Genomic DNA, 20,662 nt, shown 5'->3' with positions numbered 1-20,662 from the left:
TTCTTCCCCCTTTTTCTCATTCTCTTTTTTCTTCTCTCCCCTTGCTCTACCTCTCTCTCCTCTTTCTTCCTGTTATTTCTGTCTGTCTGGTTCTCTCTTCCTGCTGTTTCTCTCTCCCTCTGATCATTCTCCATCTGTCTCTCAGTATTTTTTAGTTTTTCTGTCCATCATGCAGGTTGGCTTGGCTCCCTGTCTTGGATCGACGAGAGTGGTGAAGGTGGGGTTGTTGGGCGGGAAAGGGGTAGACAGGAAGTGGAAAGAGAAGGCTCAAGTGTACCGTTGTTACTGTAGATTAAAGATTAAAATGCTTCATACTGGCTGTTATTCACGCCTTCATCTGCTTTCAATTCACACTCCACTTCCAAGCTACTTTTGGACGGACCTCTGGAGAGACTGAGAGAATGGGGGGGATAGAGAGACACAGAGAAAGAGAGGGGGACAGAGATATGGCAGGAGGTGACATGATGTATTCCTCTGATCAGTGGAACCTGTGTGTGTGTGTGTGTATCCTAGGCCCAGGCCCAGTGAGGAGGACAGGGCTGAACAGCAGGGTTCTCTGACCTGACAGGCTCCTCATTCCTGTGTAGCTAAACACCACACACACACACATCTTCATCAGATCTGCCATGTGTGTGTGTGTCTAGGTGGGTGGGGGGCTATGCATGGTAGGGGGCCACAGCAGTAAGAGGCAGACAAGAAAACCCACAAATATTTTCCGTCAGGGAAAATACAGTGTCTATTGAAGGTATTGGGGTTTGCGTGTATTGGGATTTGTGTGTTCCCTCTTCCACGCTCTGTCTCAGACAGCTTGTTCTCATTGGGGAGATGATTTCTTCTCTCTCTTCACGGATGTGCTGACAGAAGTTTTTCAAAATATAATATAATACATTGAAAATGACGGGGCAACGTGACCCTCAGGCATTGTGTGATTCCCCCTGAAACTCCCTTATATATACACACACACACACACACACACACACACACACACACACACACACACACAACACACAGATGAGCGTACACGCATACACATGCATACACAGGCCGGCCGGCAGGCACACACACACACCGTTCCAGGGAACATACTGTACATGTGCTCGTTATTGCACACGTGCACTGACACAAGTGCACACAAGTACACACACTCACATACTGTCTCGATGCGTTTCTCTCACCGCCTTTAAGGCACGGCCTCTCTCCAGATTGCCTGTACTCCGTGAAATTTGACATTTCTCCCGTTGATTTGCCGTGAAATGGTGTGTTTGTCTGGGATTACGCTGCTTTAGTGTTTAGTGTTGGGGGAAGCCGTGACTGAGGGGAGCAGAGCCTGCCCTCTTCCGTTTTGCTACTGCTACGGTCAGACAGACACAGCACTGTACTCACACTGACCGCACTATAACACACATACACACACACATACACATTCTTACGCACGCACACAAACATTCTGATGCACGCACGCACGCACGCACACACACACACACACACACACAGTATTAACACAACAGAGTGGGGGCAGAAAGCAGGAAGGATGAAGAGTAGATGAAAGCAAAGTAAACAGGGTTCAGACAGACAGTGGTGGGAGGGAGAAGGCAACCAGTCAAAAGAAGAAGAAAGAGAGGAATGGGGGATGAAGAGAGAGGGTGAGTGATGTTGTTAATAACTGTGTGGAGGATCCAGGTCTGTCTGGATGGAGGGGTGAGGAGTGGAGAGGTGGGCTGGTGGAGGGCAGTGCAGCGCCAGCTGTGCTCCAGACTGGATCAGAGAGGGGGATGGAGGGATGGGGGGTGGATTTCACTGGAAGTCAGATCCTGCTTTCCTGCTAACTATAAACACATGGCTTTCTCTCTCTCTTTATCTCTCTCTCTTCACTCTTACATTCCCTTTCTCCAGGACTCCCCCACCTCCTCTCTCATGGTCTTTCTTACAAATGGACACACATGCACTGCACACAGACATTAACTCATACATAATAGCCTTTCAATCATATTATTTTTATATGGAAATGCTGCAGTTGTTTCAATGCTACGCCATGCCATAGTCCTGTACACTACCCAGGCAGTATGGAGCACATTGAGAGAGCTGCTTATCAGTCAGACCAGGGTCCAGTAACGCCAATCTGAACTGACACAGGCCCAAGATCAGATGTATGAGGCATGATGACCTCACTTAACACTTCATCTGAGCTCTGTGTGAGAGATGAGCTGTACCTGGCACTGGCACCAGACACACACACACAGCCCTGGTGACAGGAACCACTCAGGAAAACCTCAGAGGAATTCAGCCTGTAAAGGGACTGGTCCTACTCCCACACTGCTGCTCTAGCAGCCTGCCTTGCAACTCCCAGGATTCAGGGTCCACGACACAATTTATCTTCATACAGAGGATTAGGTGCTACTCTCATGTTTCAGCAGGACCTTAGCACAGGACTTTTCAGAAATACAAATCATTCTTAGGGAATTACACTGTCTAAAGCTATTAAATGAACCAAAGCAGGCTGCGAGATAAGAGGGAAGTGGTCTGTGGGTTGGAGCTGTATGTTTTATACATGCAGGAGTCTCCCTGGTCTTGCTGAAACCCACTCATATGGTTCGGATAGAATCACACATCTTAATTGGGGCAGATAAATCCGATTCAATAAGATCTTTCTCTAGGATAAGAGGAGCTATCTTCAGAATGTGTATGGATCAGTGTGCTCCCAGTACAGCATTGCATGTAAGCTGTGGGCTAGTAGCTTAGACAGGTCAAGTGTTTATGTGACCTAACCACAGTACCGCTCTCTTCCTCTGCTCCTTTCTCTACACCTCCGCTTACCTCAGCCACCAGCAGTACTGAAAGGGAGTAAGATTGAGCACTATTTCACCCCTTTCTCTCTTTCTTCTTTCATTCCAATCTCTCTTTCTCTTTTCTCACACCATTCCTGGGTATTCATGGTGAAGAGACAGCTGCTCAGCAGCTCAAACGATACTTTATTATTTTCTGAATTTTCAGGCTGGCAGGAAAGTACAGATGAATGGCGTTGTATTGGGGCTGCCAAGTCAAACAGCGGGGTTTGTTTGTGGACAAGTGTAAAGAGAGCAGGGCCGATCCCCCCACAGGTTCTTATTAACTGGACTAGGGGGGCCGGGGAGAGGGGCTGTGGAGCCTGGGCCTGAGTTTGGACTGGGAGAAAGAGGGGGACTGAAGGAGGGGAAGGAACGGAGGCTAGGAGACGGAGAGTTTGCCTGAGGGAGGAGGTCAGAAAGGAGGGATAACAGAGAAGGATGATGAGATTTGTCCCCCGCCAGGCTGAAAGGGTCCTGCAGTGTTCAGCTCCGAGACCCTGGTTCAGGAGGGAGAGGGGGAGGAGAGGGAAGAAAGGGAGGCTTTCTGTAGATGCTGGGAGCACCAAGTTGCTGCCACTGGGATTGTCCCCTGGTAATCCCCAGATTTCCTGGGCTGAGAGAGAGAGAGAGAGAGAGAGAGAGAGAGAGAAGAAGAGAGATAGAAAGTCAAATCCGGAAAGGCTGGCTGACCGGAAAGATTGTCGAAAAATGTATAGAAGGGACAAAAGTTTTAGCTGGTATGTATGGTATGGCTGTGTGTGTGTGTGTGTGTGTGTGTGTGTGTGTGTCTACATAGGGTACTAACCAGGGTAAAGACTGTGTAAGGGACCCGGCTGTTGCTATTGTCAGATGCTATCAGTTGAAAGCATTGCTTACCATCAAATAAGTAAACGTAACACAAAAGAGGTGCCAAGGGGTTGTCAAAATATTTAGCCAATTCATTGTTTTCATGTTGGTTTTATAGCACTGACAGGTTACAGGGTTACCTAAAAAATGATCAGGTATGAGGGCTACTGTTGAAGACAACGGTGAAGCTACCAGAGAATGTACAGACAACTTTGTGTGTCACAATCTCCATTTCCTACTGTAATGTATTCAAGGTGTTTCCGACTAAACGTAAAAGATCAGACGACAGTGGTTTTGAAAGAGCCACAATAACTTGCTCAGTATGACAAACAAACATCAAGCAGAGATGATAAAGACAGGAAGTGAAAAGAGGAAATGTAGACTTTTCAGACTTTGTTTTACTGTGTTTGTCTTGTGATCAGCCAGGAGTCTGTGGGAGTTTAGGGGATTGTGCCCCGGTATCTTTTCAAAGGCAGCGATGCACAGGTTCTTCCACATCCAGACACGCACCCACCAACACGCACCCACACACACCCACACGCACCCACACACACCCACACGCACCCACACGCACAAGTCCTATAGTATCTGCCGTAGTTGAACCACTCAGGAGGATGTGTGTATGATGAGATGTCCGGATCCTGGTTTCCCAACCCTAGCTAACCCTGGATGTTATTACAGCCACACTCACCCCCAGAGTCTCAGGACACTCTGAACCCGATCCCCTTTGGGCTAAGCCCCATTCCTTCCCAGAGGAGCCCGGCCGAGCATGTTCCTGGGTCAGGGTGCTGGGTCTGCTGGTGAAACACAACCACCTCTATGAGCTCCCAGAGCGAGGCAGGCAGTGGAGAGGAACAATGCCTGAAGCTGTTTCTCTATGTATCCTTGATCAGTGGTGATTAAATATCTGAGAGCAGACTTCTCAGATCCTTCTCAGATCTCTTGTCTGATGCTGGTAGGTCTCTCCATGCTTGTCATACCTCCTTAGACCCACGGCCCACTTCCACTAACGATGCCCCTTACCCTGCCCACTTCGACAGAGGAGAAACCTACGTCTGCCTAACACATGCTTCCATTATGACCTGCCCTTATTTGTTTTACATTATCTGCCTCTCTCATTTATTTTGTTCCGTCTATGTACTTTGAGAGGGTAGAAGGGTGCCTCATTCCTCAGCCTCAGTGGAGAAAAAAAGAGATATACTGTGTGTGTGTGTGTGTGTGTGTGTGTGTGTGTGTGTGTGTGTGTGTGTGTGTGTATGTATGTGTATATATATGTATGTGTATATATATATATATATATATATATATATATATATATATATATATATATAGAGAGAGAGAGAGAGAGAGAGAGAGAGAGAGAGAGAGAGAGAGAGAGAGAGAGATTGTAATTACAACCCATATTTGTTTATTTATTTTCGCTTTTGTACTTTATTCGCATCGTTACAACACTGTATATAGACATATGACATTTGAAATGTCTTTATTCTTTTGGAACTTCTGTGAGTGTAATGTTTACTGTACATTTTTATAGTTTATTTCACATTTGTTTCTTATCTACTTCACTTGCTTTGGCAATGTTAACATATGTTTCTCATGCCAATAAAGTCCTTGAATTAAATTTTGAGAGAGAGAGAGCGAATAAAGAGTTAACAAACCAATAGTTTTTTAAGTGAAAGAGAGAAAGAGAAAAAAAGAGTTAGGTAGGAAAGGAAGTGAGGGAGGAAATGGAGTGAGGTAGGAAAGGAAGTGAGGTAGATGACATGAGCGAGCTGTCCAACACCTTGTCAGAAGCACCTACTCATTACATCTTATAACAGCATAAAAGTCTTAGGCGTAAAACCAGGAACACAAATTCTAACAAACAGACAGGGTTTAATACACTTCAAGGTCAATTGCTTCTATGTACACGTGTTGATAAATGGCAGTTTTTCTGCACCTTCTCTCGTTTTTTTCTCTTGCTCTTTCTTTCCACTGATCACATATTAAATGTTGGAATTCTTCACTGGTGTTCCAACACTGTCAGCGTGGTGCTCTTTCCAGCTTTGTTCTTTATGCAATCTTTACTTAATTAGGATCTCATGAAGGTGTTGTGATGAGTAACCTGTGTGAAGTAAAGTGTGGTATTAAATTCCATGAGATCATCACGTAATCACCCTCCACCTTTGTGAAGTGCTGTGATGGCCTATGTCAGGCCTCTGTGGTCTAGCCTGTTTCAGCCTTTCCCTTAGGCAGAGAGAGACACTTCATCTAAAGGACAGCCACTCTGTCCGTCAACATACACACTCACACACGCACGCACACACTCACACACCTACACACTCATTCAACACATCAAAGTGCAGGCGCTATGGCAAGAGCACAGAGATGTGCAGTCTCCACAGTGTGAGAACAATATTGACTTACCAGACCACTCACAGCCCTCCTCTCTCTCTCTCTCTCTCCCTCTCTCTCTCTCTCTCTCTCTCTCTCTCTCTCTCCTCCCTCATTCCCTCTTCCTCCACCAGGTCCAAAGTGTCTGGTGCAGTTAGCTGTGTTTAAGGAAACTCCCAGCAGTCCAAAGGGGCTGGCAGGTTGAGTTGTGCCAGCCCATACCCCACCCGCACCCAGCCCTCTCTCTGCCCAGGGCCTGCTCTGGTGTTGCTCTTGGCAGCCGTAGAAAGCCCTGGGCGGGCATAGAGCCATGTGGGTCAAGGTCTTGGGCAATGCCAATGCGCATCTGTGCCCCAGACCGCCAGCCAGAGGAAAAATGAAAACAATAAAGCAAGCATGCGATATAGAAATAAATATGTGAGGGATTGTCATTATGGAGCAGGCAGGGGGTCCTGGAATTTCCTGGTGAGGTATGAGGTGTGCGGGGGAATGAAAGCATATGAGCGATTAACCAACATTTCAGGGGGGTTTCGGTTATTAAACAACTAATTGACCAACGATGGTTCAATTACTTGAATTCCATTTAGTTAGTTATTTTTTTGTGAACCCCACGCAACGGTTCTCTAGGGAGAAATCAAATCATTCAGGATAGAAATTAAGTCAAGAACTATGTGGGACGCTGGGCTGAAGGGAGTTGTAGTTTTCAGTACGCAAATGTTCGACCTAGTTCAGCCCAGATTTGTGGTAGTTGATTAAAATCAAATCAAATGTTATTGGTCATGTACACTTGATTAGTAGATGTTATTGGTCATGTACACTTGATTAGTAGATGTTATTGGTCATGTACACTTGATTAGTAGATGTTATTGGTCATGTACACTTGATTAGTAGATGTTATTGGTCATGTACACTTGATTAGTAGATGTTATTGGTCATGTACACTTGATTAGTAGATGTTATTGGTCATGTACACTTGATTAGTAGATGTTATTGGTCATGTACACTTGATTAGTAGATGTTATTGGTCATGTACACTTGATTAGTAGATGTTATTGGTCATGTACACTTGATTAGTAGATGTTATTGCAGGTTCTAGTTCCGACAGTGCAGTAATATCTAACAAATGACACAACATATACCCAATAGACACAAATCTAAGTAGGAATGAATTAAGACTATATACATATGGACGAGTGATGTCAGAGCGGAACGGACTAAGATACACTAGAATAGTATAGAATATAGTGTATACATATGAGATGAGTAATGCCAGATATGTCAACATTATTAAGTGACTAATACCTTGGAATAGTATAGAATATAGTATATACATATGAGATGAGTAATGCCAGATATGTAAACATTATTAAGTGACTACGATACCATAGAAAAGTATAGAATACAGTATATACATATGAGATGAGTAATGCCAGATATGTAAACATTATTAAGTGACTAATACCTTAGAATAGTATAGAATATAGTATATACATATGAGATGAGTAATGCCAGATATGTAAACATTATTAAGTGACTACGATACCATAGAAAAGTATAGAATACAGTATATACATATGAGATGAGTAATGCCAGATATGTAAACATTATTAAGTGACTAATACCTTAGAATAGTATAGAATATAGTATATACATATGATATGAGTAATGCCAGATATGTAAACATTATTAAGTGACTAAGATACCGTAGAAAAGTATAGAATACAGTATATGCATATGAGATTAATAATGTTTAAATGTCTGGCATTACTCAAGGGACTAGTGTTAGTGAAGTGGCTAGTGATTTATAGTCAATGCCTATTGGCAGCAGCCTTTAATGTGCTAGTGATGGCTGTTTAACAGTCTGATGGCCTTGAGATAGAAGCTGCTTTTCAGTCTCTCGATCACAGCTTTGATGCACCTGTACTGACCTCACCTTCTGGATGATAGCAGGGTGAACAGGCAGTGGCTCGGGTGGTTGATGTCTTTGATGATAAGCTAATATACTGTATGTCAGACCACCGTCTCTTATTTCTTCTCGCAAAGTTAGCTTAGCTGTATTGCGCAAGTTCACTGATTCGCTGCTCCCATTTTTCTGATTGCACCTTCCCGGGTCCTGTAGGGTAAGCTAAACTCTAGTGGGAGTTGTGCATACTGTCAGTCTGTCAACCATAGCCTGTGACCTGTGGGTCAGAGCACGAAATTCACCCTCCAAGGCTGTGTGACGGCTCTCCCCTACCTATCCCTTTTATCGGAGGATATCAAGCCTCCTTGTCTTGTGCTGCCACCGTACTCCGGTGCTAACCTATCCTCCACTGCTGTGCTCATTATCGAGGCCACCAGGCACTAGTCGTCCTTTGACTGTTTAAAACGTAAACGGGTCACTTCTCTAGATAATCGCATCTAGGGAGGTTGTTAGTCTAGCCAGCTATGACACGTGAGATTTGGATTTCCTCCCCTAGTCATCCCTCTCTCCTGGTATTACTGGCATGCTACAAGCTAGCTAGCTACCTAGCTAGTTTACCAACTCCACCTAACTGCCACTGTGTGTTGTCAGCTTGACTTACCAAACAACGACCATTCGTGTGTGTTTCGCATAAATAAACCCACGTTTAAACATGATATCGCTCCTGCTCCAGCCCTGTGGTCCTAGCTAGCCTCACCCGCGGGTGCTGTACAACTCCCGCCAGATTATTGTAACTCTCTACCTTTACTGTGTATTGTGTTAGCTGTTGTAATACAGTCTCCGGTTACTATTATATTAGTTAATTTGACTTAATCAATATTGCATAAGAAATATTTTATATTGATATCATATCATTTTTTTCTTCACATTGAGCTGAGAGAACACCACATCACCATGATGCTGGGCATGCATAGCTGCTCCTCTTGTGGAGTTGAACTACAAGCAGAAGATGGTCTTTAGCTGTGCCCTGCCTGCCTTGGCATTGTCCACCTGCGTGAGTCCCTTACTGATGCCTGAATTTACTGCGCCATCCTGCCTGTGAAGGTGAGGGAAGTGCGGCTAGCCAGAGTTGAGGGTCTTCTAGCGCTCCCTTCAGCATTGGGGACGGAACAGAGGACTCAGATAGCCATGAGGATGACCTGCTCTCCACTCGGGCATACAACCGGCACTTTAGTGACCAGGATGATGACACGTCCAACATGGCGAAGGAGGTGCCAACCAGTGTTGTGGACCCATTTAGTCTCAATGCTGAAGATGGCTCAGAAGAAAGCTCTGCATCACTACTTGCTGTCCTGCTACAGCCCCTGCAGCTATCCTTTAGCGAAGCTGGGCTGACACACGGGCTCTCACTCACCACAGCAAGGATAGTAGGATGCTATCTGCCATGTGCAATGCCAAACAACATGGGCTGGACCACATGCCTAAGGTGGATGAATACATAGAAGAGCCAATGTTCTCTCCAGACCTGAAGCATGATGCCCGCTGCCCCAGACGTGCAGGGCCACAGATGAGCTACTGTCATGGGCCTACGACACAACGGATCGCATTGCGATCTCTCTCTCAGTGCTCATGCTAGCACAGAACAGGATGCAACAGCCAGAGCACACAGACCTGGACCTCTGCAACCTGAATGACACATCTCTTCAAGTGTTTGCTAGGCAGACTGATGTCCACCCTAGTTGTGACTCATTGTCAGTTCTGGCTTGCCCAAACCCCAATGTCCGATGACTCCAAATGGATGCTGAGAAAACTCCCAGTGGTCCCCGGTCTGCTCTTCGGCCCGTGGAAGCGGGCCTAAACGTAGAAAACAGCTGAGTCAGGCTACACCGCTGTGGAACCCACAGCCCAGAAACCAGGCATCACAGAGTTAGGGCATAGGGAGGCCTGACTCACCCTCAACAACAAGATTCCATCTCCCCAGGTCTGGATCTAAAGCAGCTTTTCCCAAAGCAGGTTTTCCCAAAGGTTCTCCCGTTTCTCATGTCACATGTTCTCCGGACCGTAGCCGCAGGGGAATAGTTCATGTCCCTGGACTTAAAGGACGCTTACTTTCACGTTCCTGTGTTACCGGATCATAGACATTTTCTGCAGTTTTCTGAGGCATACCATAGCCTCTCCCTGGCTCCTCAAGTCTTCACAAGATACATGACCACAACCCTGAGCTCCCGCCACCTACAGGGGATCAAGAACCTTCCTTACCTCGATGACTGGCCCGAGGGCACAGCGCTGATCCATGTCACCACACTGGGTTTTACCGTGAACAATGAAAAGAGCAACTTCACACAAAGCCCAAAGGTCACCTTTATTGGCAAGACTCTGACCTGCAAGAACGACAGACAGTTTACCTAGCCTAAATCACTTTCTGCTGGTTTTCAAACACAAACATGTCCTGATACGATCACAGTACATCTACAGTGTTCCACGTTAACTATTAAGGTTGGATTGAGATCAATATAGTCCCTCCAGGTAGCCAAACTACTCCTGACATGGGCCCTACCACGTCTGGCCTCCCTACGAGGCATTCATCTCCCAGGCAAGGTGACTGAGGTGGCAGACTTCTTGTCTCGAAAGAAACAACCCCCGGGGGAATGGAGACTTCACCCGCAAGTAGGGATGAAGATATGGCAGCACATGTGGTCATGTTCCCCTCAGAGCAAACATTCCACTGCCCCCTCTGGTTCTTGCTGGCAGAGTCCAAGAGCCCTCCTGGGCATGTATGCCTTAGCCCACACGTGGCCCGAGGACCTACTGTATGCTTTCCCTCTGACCCCCCTGATCTTAGCAATGCTACACAGGGTCTCTCAGGCTTAACACAGGCTGCTGCTTGTAGCCCCCAGATGGCCCAGATGGCAGCTCCCTCACAGGACCTGCTCTCACTGCAGGATATGGCATCCCAGCCCAAACCAACTACAGCTATGGGTGTGGCCCCTGAAGAGCCCAACCCTCTCTGCTGCGATTCTGCTATTATCGAGATGTTACAGAATGCCAGACCCCCATCATCCAGGATGATGTATGCTGGTTGCTGTAAGCTGTTTATCGAATTATGCTCTACACGGGCTGAGGAACCGGTGTCCTGCTCTGTACCCATTGGACTCTGGTTGCTCTGCCTCTACCTTGAAGGTGTATGCCTCAGCCATATCGGCTAACCATTTAGGCAGCGATGGAAAATCGGCAAGACGGTGTCCACAGTCTGCATCCCCTCAGAGGTGTCCTCGCGTCATCCTGGGATCTGACACTAGTTTCGAAGGCTTTGACAAACCCTCCCTACCGAGCATACGGAGAAGCCGGACATAAAATGGTTCTCTCTGGAAACAGCTTTCCTCTTAGCTATTTCATCAGCGAAACGTGTGAGTGAGCTCCACACGCTCTCTATGAGTCCTGTCTGCCTACGATGGAAGGTAGATGACCTAGCTGTGACCTTATGGCCCAATCCAGCCTTTTGCCTAAGGTTTTATCACCCCTTCACATCAATCAAGCCATCGAGCTGGCCTACTGCCCCCCTCCTCTCCAGAATGCGGAGGAGGACGAGCGAGCAAATCTCCTGTGTCCAGTCCGTTCTCTCAAAGGCTACATGCAAGCCTCGTAGCAGTACAGGAAGACAGACCAGTTGTTTCTGTGCTTCAATTGTAAATCAAAAGGCCTTGCATTGTCCAAGCAGTGGCTTTCACACTGGATGTCATCACTCAGGCCTACAAGGGTGTAGGGCTCCCTGTCCTAGAAGGTGTGATATGTCACTCGACCAGAAGTGTAGCCACATCCTGGACTGCACTGAGAGGCATCCCCCTGAATGAGATATGCGCAGCTGCTACCTGGTCGTCGCCCTGCATATTCTCAATATTTTAAAGGGTCAAGGTCACATCCTGCCACACCATGGGGTCTGCCATTCTTCCAGTGGCACAGGTGCAATAATCAGAGGTTAGTAGTGCAATTCCTTGCGACCTTGTTGGTATGACTCATCCATACTTTCACCGTACTGACGTTCTGAAAGGTATGAAGTAGAGCGGAAGTTACGAATGTAACTATGGTTCTACGAATACCTGGTAGACCGGCAGTACTTTCCTGTCACTCGGAATCTTTGGGCGAGAAAATTCTCTGAGTGCGTGGTCTGATGTATTGTTTTATATGAACCGTGGGGGCACATCCTCCGATGCTGTCACGTCACTAGCATGACTTTCTTGTTATTGTTACTCAAACTACGCGGAGAATCCATGCTTTCAACCATATTGACAGTCTTCAGGAATTAGTAGAGCCATAGTTACATTAGTAACTTCTGTTATATGACCATTGTATTGCATTGTCAGTCAGTAAGTATAGCCTACCAAATCGTATTGATGAGAGAGTCCTTCATTTGGCTCCCTAATTTGCATAGGCTACTGGGAGGCCTAAGCTTATTGGTGATTATCTGAAGATAAATTATAAAAACATTTGATGAAGATGGTGAATCATCACAGCAGGAACAATATTTGGTATTTTTATATTTGGTATGTTATTAGGATCCCCATTAGCTGTTGCAAAAGCAGCAGCTACTCTTCCTGGGGTCCACACAAAACATGAAACATAACACAGAATGACATAATACAGAACATCATTAGACAAGAACAGCTCAAGGACAGAACTACATACATTTTTAAAAAGGCACACGTAGCTTACACATCAACGCATACATACAAACTATCCACGTCAAATAGGGGAGAGGCGTTGTGTCGTGAGGTGTTGCCTTATCTTTTTTTTAAACCAGGTTTGCTGTTTATTTGAGCAATATCAGATGGAAGGAAGTTCCATGCAATACAGGCTCTATATAATACTGAACATTTTCTTGAATTTGTTCTGGATTTGGGGACTATGAAAAGACCCCTGGTGGCATGTCTGGTGGGGTAAGTGTGTGTGTCAGAGCTGTGTATAAGTTGACTATGCAAGCAATTTGGGATTTTCAACACATTAATGTTTCTTATAAAAAGAAGAAGTGATGCAGTCTCCTCAACTCTTAGCCAAGAGAGACTGACATGCATAGTATTTATATCAGCCCTCTGATTACAATTAAGAGCAAAACGTGCCGCTCTGTTCTGGGCCAGCTGCAGCTTAACTAGGTCTTTCCTTGCAGCACTGGACCACACGACTGGACAATAATCAAGATTAGTCTAAACTAGAGCCTGCAGAATTAGCTTTTTTAGTGTGGTGTCAAAAAATCAGAGCATCTCTTTATTACGGACAGAACTCTCGCCATCTTTACCACCATTGAATCTATATGTTTTGACCATGACAGTTTACAATCTAAGGTAACGCCAAGTAATTCAGTCTCCTCAACTTGTTCAACAGGCACACCATTCATTACCAGATTCAGCTGAGGTCTAGCACTTAAGGAATGATTTGCACCAAATACAATGTTCATAGTTTTAGAGATGTTCAGGACCAGTTTATTACTGGCCACCCATTCCAAAACAGACTGAAACTCTTTGTTAAGGGTTTCAGTGACTTCGGTTGCAGATGTGTATATGGTTGAATCATCAGCATACATGGACACACATGCTTTGTTTAATGCCAGTGGCAGGTCACTGGTAAAAATGGAAAAGAGTAGAGGGCCTCATTCTGGTCCAAATATGATAATTAGGGCCCTCACGGAATAAGGCATTAAAAGGGAATTCAACAATATTCAAAAACGTGTTGTCCTTAGTAGGGAATCAACTAAATGTTTCTATTAAAAAAAGTTTGATTTTGAGAGCGAAAACCTGAAAATTTTGTAAAAAATGGAAACCAAGACAATATCCAAAACAGCAAAAAAATACACTGAATTCATACATTTTCAGTCATTTAAATTGTAAAGTAATGTCTTTCTACACAATACCACAACAAATGTTTTCAATCTGGGTGGTAAATTTTGCAGTGTATTTCAGATGGAATCTAAGCATTAGTATATACCACCAAAATAGAGCTCCTTGGGCCTGGCTGGCTGGCTGGCTACTATTTATATTTGGCTGGCTACTCAATGTACTGGAAAACACTGTGACAGAGACAATGGAATATTTTCAATGTTTTGGCAATTGAATGTTCAATATTTGGGCTTTGGAATTTCCATTAAAAAGCTCTAAAATCATTTTAATGTCATTATTTCACAATGCATTCAATGTTTAAAAAAAACGAAATTACTCAGCACTAACCGTTAAGGCCGCAGGGTTGATCAAGGCCCATTTTGGGATTACCGCTTTGGCAGGATGACAGCACGGCGCTGGGCCCTTGGCTGAAAATAGACTGTGAAACACGTCTAATAAAATCAATAAGATTGCTCACCGCTCTCTGTGCAGTGAGAAAGGCTGGGTGAGGTCCTGGGGTTGCTTGCATGCAATGGGGAATATGAGAAGAGGTTAAAGAGTGGACTGAGGGAGGGAAGAAGGGAGGGAGCAAGAGGGAAAGAGAGGCATCCATGCTGTCAGCTCTCTAGTGTTGTCTCCCCTCATTAGAACAGAGGCACACTACTAAGGCACCGCCTGGAAGACTGGTTAGCAAATACAATGACCTCAGACTACACAAGAAAGAGAGAGAGAGAGAGAGAGAGAGAGAGAGAGAGAGAGAGAGAGAGAGAGAGAGAGAGAGAGAGAGAAATTCTCAAGCACAATTAAGAAAGAAGAGAGTCACAAGATTTAGCTTAGAACTAGGTTGTGCTCAGCTCATTGTTAAGGTAACAAAAAGTTTAAGCAGCATTCAAAAAGACAATACAATAAGGCATTTATGAGTTCAATAAGTGATTGCAAAAACATAACATCATTTTGTGAATTATTACATATAACCAGTGTGTTGACTTAGGGTAGATCAGTTGTGCAGCTGTAGTCCTTAAGCTTACACACAAATCATGCGGTTGGGATGTCGACCATCAGTATTCACGGTATAGCCATCACTTTCCTTTACTAACCCTGGTGGAGGCAATTAGGTTTAGGAGTTACCAGCGGTGATGTAACATGCAGTCATACGTACGTAATCAAGGGTGCAAATCAACTGACCGCACCACCATAGGACATGAATGTGTTCGTGGGCGGAATGTGAGACGGTGTGAAACTCAATCTACTGTACTCTGAGTAAACCACTCTGTTCCTCACGCCCTCCACCTAGCGCTCCTGTCAGAACACTTAGCCCTGATTGACAGCTGGCTGGGGCCTGCCAGGCCAGTCAGAGGCGGCCGTGGGATTGAGGGGGCGGGAGCTGGGAGTGTTAACCACTGGTGTCTGGGACAGCTGCAGTGTCGCAGCTCCCGCTGGCTGCTGCACGCCATAAATTCTCTCTAAAGAGGGTTTACTTTTTATTTTAATGGGGGCTGTAAATTTATGGTGCTGAGGCCCTGAGAGAGCTATTTTTAAAGGGACAGTCTTCCTCTTTTCCATTCTCCCTTATTTTTCCCTGAGAGAGGAGAAGTGGAGAAAATGGAGCTCTGCCATGCCTCTTGTGGTCTGTTTTAGCCAGTCTGCACATGATGGACAACGTTAGGAAACTAATGGAAAGAAACTTCTATAAACTATCCATCATACAATTCCACTACAGTATGCCTGTGTTAGTGTGAGCCACAACAAAATGAGACTTTAACAGTGTGCTGTTATGCTGTCATTGTTCACACTGCCAAGTCCCTAACAGTTCCTCCCTCTGCAGGTGCTGTTTGCCCTGAACCAGACGCTGCTGCAGCATGAGAGTGTAAGAGCAGGCAGTCTGCAGGGCTCCTACACCACCGAGGACCTCATCACACACTACAACTGTGGAGACCTCAGCTCCATCATCTTCAACCACGACACCTCACAGGTACATCCACCATTGCTGGAAGACGGAAAGGGGCTAAAGCCATGTTATTCCATCCTGGTCCTGAAGATGCAGGCTTTTGTTTCTACCCAGCACTAACATACCCAATTGAACTAACAATAAAGCCCAGACTTAGAGGAGTGACTTACTATGACCACACACACACTATAGTCGTCACACACCATGTACTATAAATCCTGTATTGACATACCAATTATGGTATGGTCATATTTCAACATTCATGAACACTGTACCATTATGTATGTTGTCAGACTGATGGCACACACATGATTATCTGTGATCACGACATCAGCAACGTCTAATTAGGATCATTTCAGCATATTACATCACTTTACCTTCACAGGTGTATTATTACGGCCAGACAAATGATAGAATAAGACATTCTCTTCTGTATCCTTGGCCCCTAAAGACCATGTCTCCAACAGTTGTCTCCTGAGTCCCTCCGCTAAATCAGACCAGTGAGCCTGGGGTCTTTATCTAATAATAACACATTAACATTCCATACCACATGCTATAACCATCTAATGGTTGATGGCGGTGCCTGGCTGTGCTGATCTATGGCAGGCCTTATGAACTTTCTACCGGAGTAGCAGGTGTTCCCTGATAAATGGACAGTAATCCCCAGCCCCATGCTCTCCCAACTCAGTCTTCATCTACTGGGGGCCTGATGGGCCGCAGGCGGGAGAGGTTAATGGATTTCAACACGGAGGGCCCTACTCATTCCTCCGCCTCAGCCGTAGCAGAGCAGGCCAATCCACCAGAGGGTGTAGAGCAATTAGGACGTTCAAAGAGAGAATGCAGACGGAGGCCCTGGCCAGGGCTGCAACCAGGAGTGAGGAAGGGAGGAAATGTTTCCCTGTCATTTCACATTTCCTGAGCGGTCAGGATAGACTGCAGCTAATGGGCTTTCCTGTGATAAGTTATCTGCATGTGGTTCACCCCCTCCTCCAACTGGCCACCTCTTTCTTCTCTGTTTTCATTAAACGCTCTAGCGGTCCTCATTCATCAGAGAACCAATGGGGCTCCCCCCTATTTCCCCCCCCCCCCCCCCATCCTCTCTGCTTCTCCTTCTCTACCCTAGACACTCACACTCCAGTCCCACAGGACCCACCAGTCCTAGAGAGAGAGAGAGAAATAGAGAGTGAGAGACCGAAAGAGAGAGAGAGAGACAGAGAGAGAGACAGAGAGCGAGACAGAGAGAATATAACAAGAAAGAGAGAGATTGAAAGAGGAAAGAGAGAGAAAGAGCAAAATTGAGAAAGAAGAGAGTCACAAGCGAGGCGGGGGGGTATGAGGGAAAAATATATTTAGAAAGAGGAAGGAGAGTTGTAAAGATACATGATATAGGAGAGATCAGAGCTGTATCAAAAAGTAAATATGGTTAATGTCCTCGGTTACACACATTGTCATATACACCAATAATCATGTGTTTAACCACATTACTACGTGCCACGAAAACCAGATCTTGAGAGAGAGTAGACAGATTGATAGAGAGAGAGACTTTGACTTTGTCTTTCTTTAATGAAACTTTCTAATTTAATTTAAAACTCACCACCTTAAAAATAAAACACCTACATATATCCTGTACTGCATACATGTACCATACTCACCTTTCCATCTACCACATGATACCACATGATACATCACAATTCTCCAATTCACTTCTACAACCGTATATACAAAACATCTTCCTCCAGCTATACAGACAGCCCCCCCAACACACCACATCTCCTGAAACATCTCCACACTTTTTATCATTCTATAGAAGTCAAACTCAACCCTTAGGCGCGCAGAGACCATCCCATTAAACAATAGTAAAGGGTCTGTTATCCCACCCACCTTTGACCCTGTTCCTCCTTGTTAGCCAAATAGACAACTTCGCCTGAGCAAACAGAAAATGCAACAAAACACATTTGGCCTTCTACTTATTAAAGTACTTGTACCCCATTATAAACATCCCAACAGTAAAAACCACCCCCAACCTCTCACACAGTCATTCCAACAGAGACATTAATGGCATTAACCTGGTACACACAAATCACAGTTTATTTTATTACACAGAAAGGACACCCCTGCCCGACTCCCGGTTCAACCCGTGCCAACCAGCTGTTAGAGGCCAGGGCTCCATGAAGAACCCTCCACTGGAGGTCCCCTGACCTCTTTGGTACTGGGGGTTTGGAGAGCCCCCTCCATCTAAAACCCACCATACTCTCCGCCCCACATTCACTCCTGTTAGGCTCCTAATGTTCCTAACCTTAACACAGAGGTTGTAGAGGGCTTTACCTCCCACCCCTTCAAACTCCCCCAGGCTCGGAGTGTTCAAATCTAACAAGTCCTCCAGTCACCTGCAGTGGCGGGAACATTGGTGGCCCCTCCCCCTTTGGCCGCTCAAACACCCCCTTACCGGCTCAGACAGTGCCTCCTGGACCTCCTCCAGGATTCTCTCCAGCAGCCTTAGAGATGTTATTCCTGTTTGTTGTGCCAAGACTTCCGGGGGTTTCCACCACTCCTCTCCCAGCAGTCACAGGTCTCCTAGCCTTTGTAAACCCACTGACATCAGTTGCCTCTGCAGGGTGGCCGACTGAACCGATCTCAAAGGGATGGCTGGGTTGTGGAAAATAGGCTCCTCCCACACCCACAGCCCAGGCTCCACACCCCCTTCTCGTGTGGGCCTTAGCAGCTGCCAGGCCCTCAGCACTGCAGAGTAAAAATCTGAGAGATCTGCTGTACTCAGCCTCTCCAGCTACATGAGGAACAGCTACCGGTCCAACCCTAATCCGCCAGCTTTCCTCAGCAGTGCGCATGCTGGTTCCCTCCAGCCGACATCAGTGTGGTTCAGCAGTCTCTGCACCGCCTTTAGCTGGAAAGCAGCCACCCTGCTCTCCAGTTCCACCAAGCCCTGTCCTCCTTCGTGGACGGTCATGTATAACACTTCCACCCTTAGCCAGTGATGGCCCGACCAGAAAAAGTCCACCAGCTTGCGTTGCAGTTCTGTGAGCAGACCGGCGGGGGGGTTGAGGACAGCCAGTTTATTCCACAGGGAAGATGCCACCAGGTTGTTGATTATCAGCACCCTCCCTCTATATGACACTTGGGACAGGAGCCACCTCCACCTGGCCAGTCTTGACACCACTGCCTGTAACAGACCCTCCCAGTTCTTCCTGACCCACTTCTCCCAGCCCAGGTACACCCCCAACACTTTAAGCCCTTCACAACCCCACTACAAACCCCCTGGAAGCAGAGGAGGGGCCTTATCCCCCCATGCCCCACATAACAGAGCTTTGCTCTTGCCCCAGTTTACCTTATCTGATGAAGCTCCCTCGTACACCTTCAGACTGGTCGCTAGTGCTTGCATTTCCTGACCATCACAGAAACGTCATCTGCATATGCTGACACTGCTGTGCCTGTCACCACATCCATGCCTGTCCAGCACACTCCCTGCAGTCTCTTGCGTAGCAGTCCCCCAAAAGTCTCAATGGCTAGTGTATATAACGGCCAAGATAAAGGGCATCCTTGTCTAAGGCCCTTCCTCACCCAGACTGGCTTACTGGGCCCCCCTCCCACCTTGACCATACATGACGCCCCAGCATACAACAGCTTCACACAGGTCAAAAACTCTTCCCAAACCCAAACATCACATTAAACAGATACTCATGGTCCACTCTATCAAAAGCCTTCTGTTGATCTAAAGAGACCCGTCCGAAGTTCACATTAGAACCTCTCGACAAGTCCAACATGTCCCTGATTAAGAACAAGTTGTCCGTGATTGAGCGTCCCGGTACACAAGATGTTTGGTTCTTATGTACTATCGAGTCCAAATGGGGCTTCAGTCTTTTAGAGAGGACCTTGGCAAATATCTTGTAGTCCGCACAGAGTAATGCCACAGGCCTCCAGTTCTTAAGTTCAAACAAGTCCCTTTTTTTGGGCAGGAGAGTCAGAGCCGCCCGTCGGCAGCTCATCAGCAACTCTCCTACCCCGACGCATTCACGTAACACGCAAAAGAAGTCCTGTCCTATTGTTCCCCAGAATTTTTTATAAAACTCCACTGGGAGTCCATCGGTGCACAACCGGGGGACATCAGGGTTACGGCCTCTGCCAGTTCATGGGACAACAGAGGAATGTCCATTTCATCCCTCTGTGCCAGATAGAGCTTAGGGAATCCTGCAAACAACATCCTGAGCACACATAGGATCACACATTTCTGCCCTATACAACTCAGTATAAAACACCACAGTCCCTTCCTGCATCTCCCCCACCACAGAGGTCATCCGCCCATCAGACAGCTGTAGACAATGCATACCCTTGGCTTCACTGCTCTGTCTTTCCAAACCAAAGAAGAAGGAGCTGGGAGCATCCATCTCCTTGAGCATGGAGAACCTAGCTCTTACAAGTGCTCCCTTTGCTTTAACCTGGAAAAACCTGCCCAGGTCCCTACGTAATTCAGCTAAATTAGCCTGGAGGCCTACATTGCCTTGCCCCACCATCTCTACCTCCATCTCACTAAATCAACACTCTAATTCCCCCAATACTCTCCTAGCCTCTGAGGATGAGAGAGCTGTATATTGTTGACAGAAAAGCAGAATTTGGACTTTCCCTACATCCCACCATTGACTCAGAGACTCCTCTCTTCACTGCCCCCAACTTTCCCAAAAGGTCTGGAAACCTGAGCAAAAAGTGGCATCTTGTAAGATCTTTACATTAAACTTCCAATAGGATGCTTGCCAGGGCCCTGGTGAAATAGACAGCCGAGCCATGGTTATATGGTGATCTGAAAACCCCATCGGGTTAATGGTAGCACCCAACAGCCTATTGCACCGATTCCTGGACATGTAAAACCGATCAAGTCGGGAGGCACTCA

The 20,662-nt window shown here is 46.2% G+C and overlaps 1 protein-coding gene across 2 annotated transcripts in view; it reads left to right on the top strand.

Moving 5' to 3' along the window:
- Window positions 1-20,662, top strand: part of LOC110521498 (metalloprotease TIKI2) — a 106,361-nt gene that overhangs the window by 43,747 nt on the left and 41,952 nt on the right. For both annotated transcript variants that reach the window (XM_036969003.1, XM_036969004.1), the window contains exon 3: window positions 15,640-15,786. In XM_036969003.1, coding sequence (XP_036824898.1) covers window positions 15,640-15,786 — 147 coding nt within the window. The remainder of the gene's footprint in view (window positions 1-15,639; window positions 15,787-20,662) is intronic.

The sequence above is a fragment of the Oncorhynchus mykiss genome, chromosome 30, assembly GCF_013265735.2.
Source record: "Oncorhynchus mykiss isolate Arlee chromosome 30, USDA_OmykA_1.1, whole genome shotgun sequence".
Taxonomy (NCBI): Eukaryota; Metazoa; Chordata; class Actinopteri; order Salmoniformes; family Salmonidae; genus Oncorhynchus; species Oncorhynchus mykiss.
Note: the sequence above shows the minus strand (reverse complement) of the source record. Positions and strands in the feature narration are given on the sequence as shown.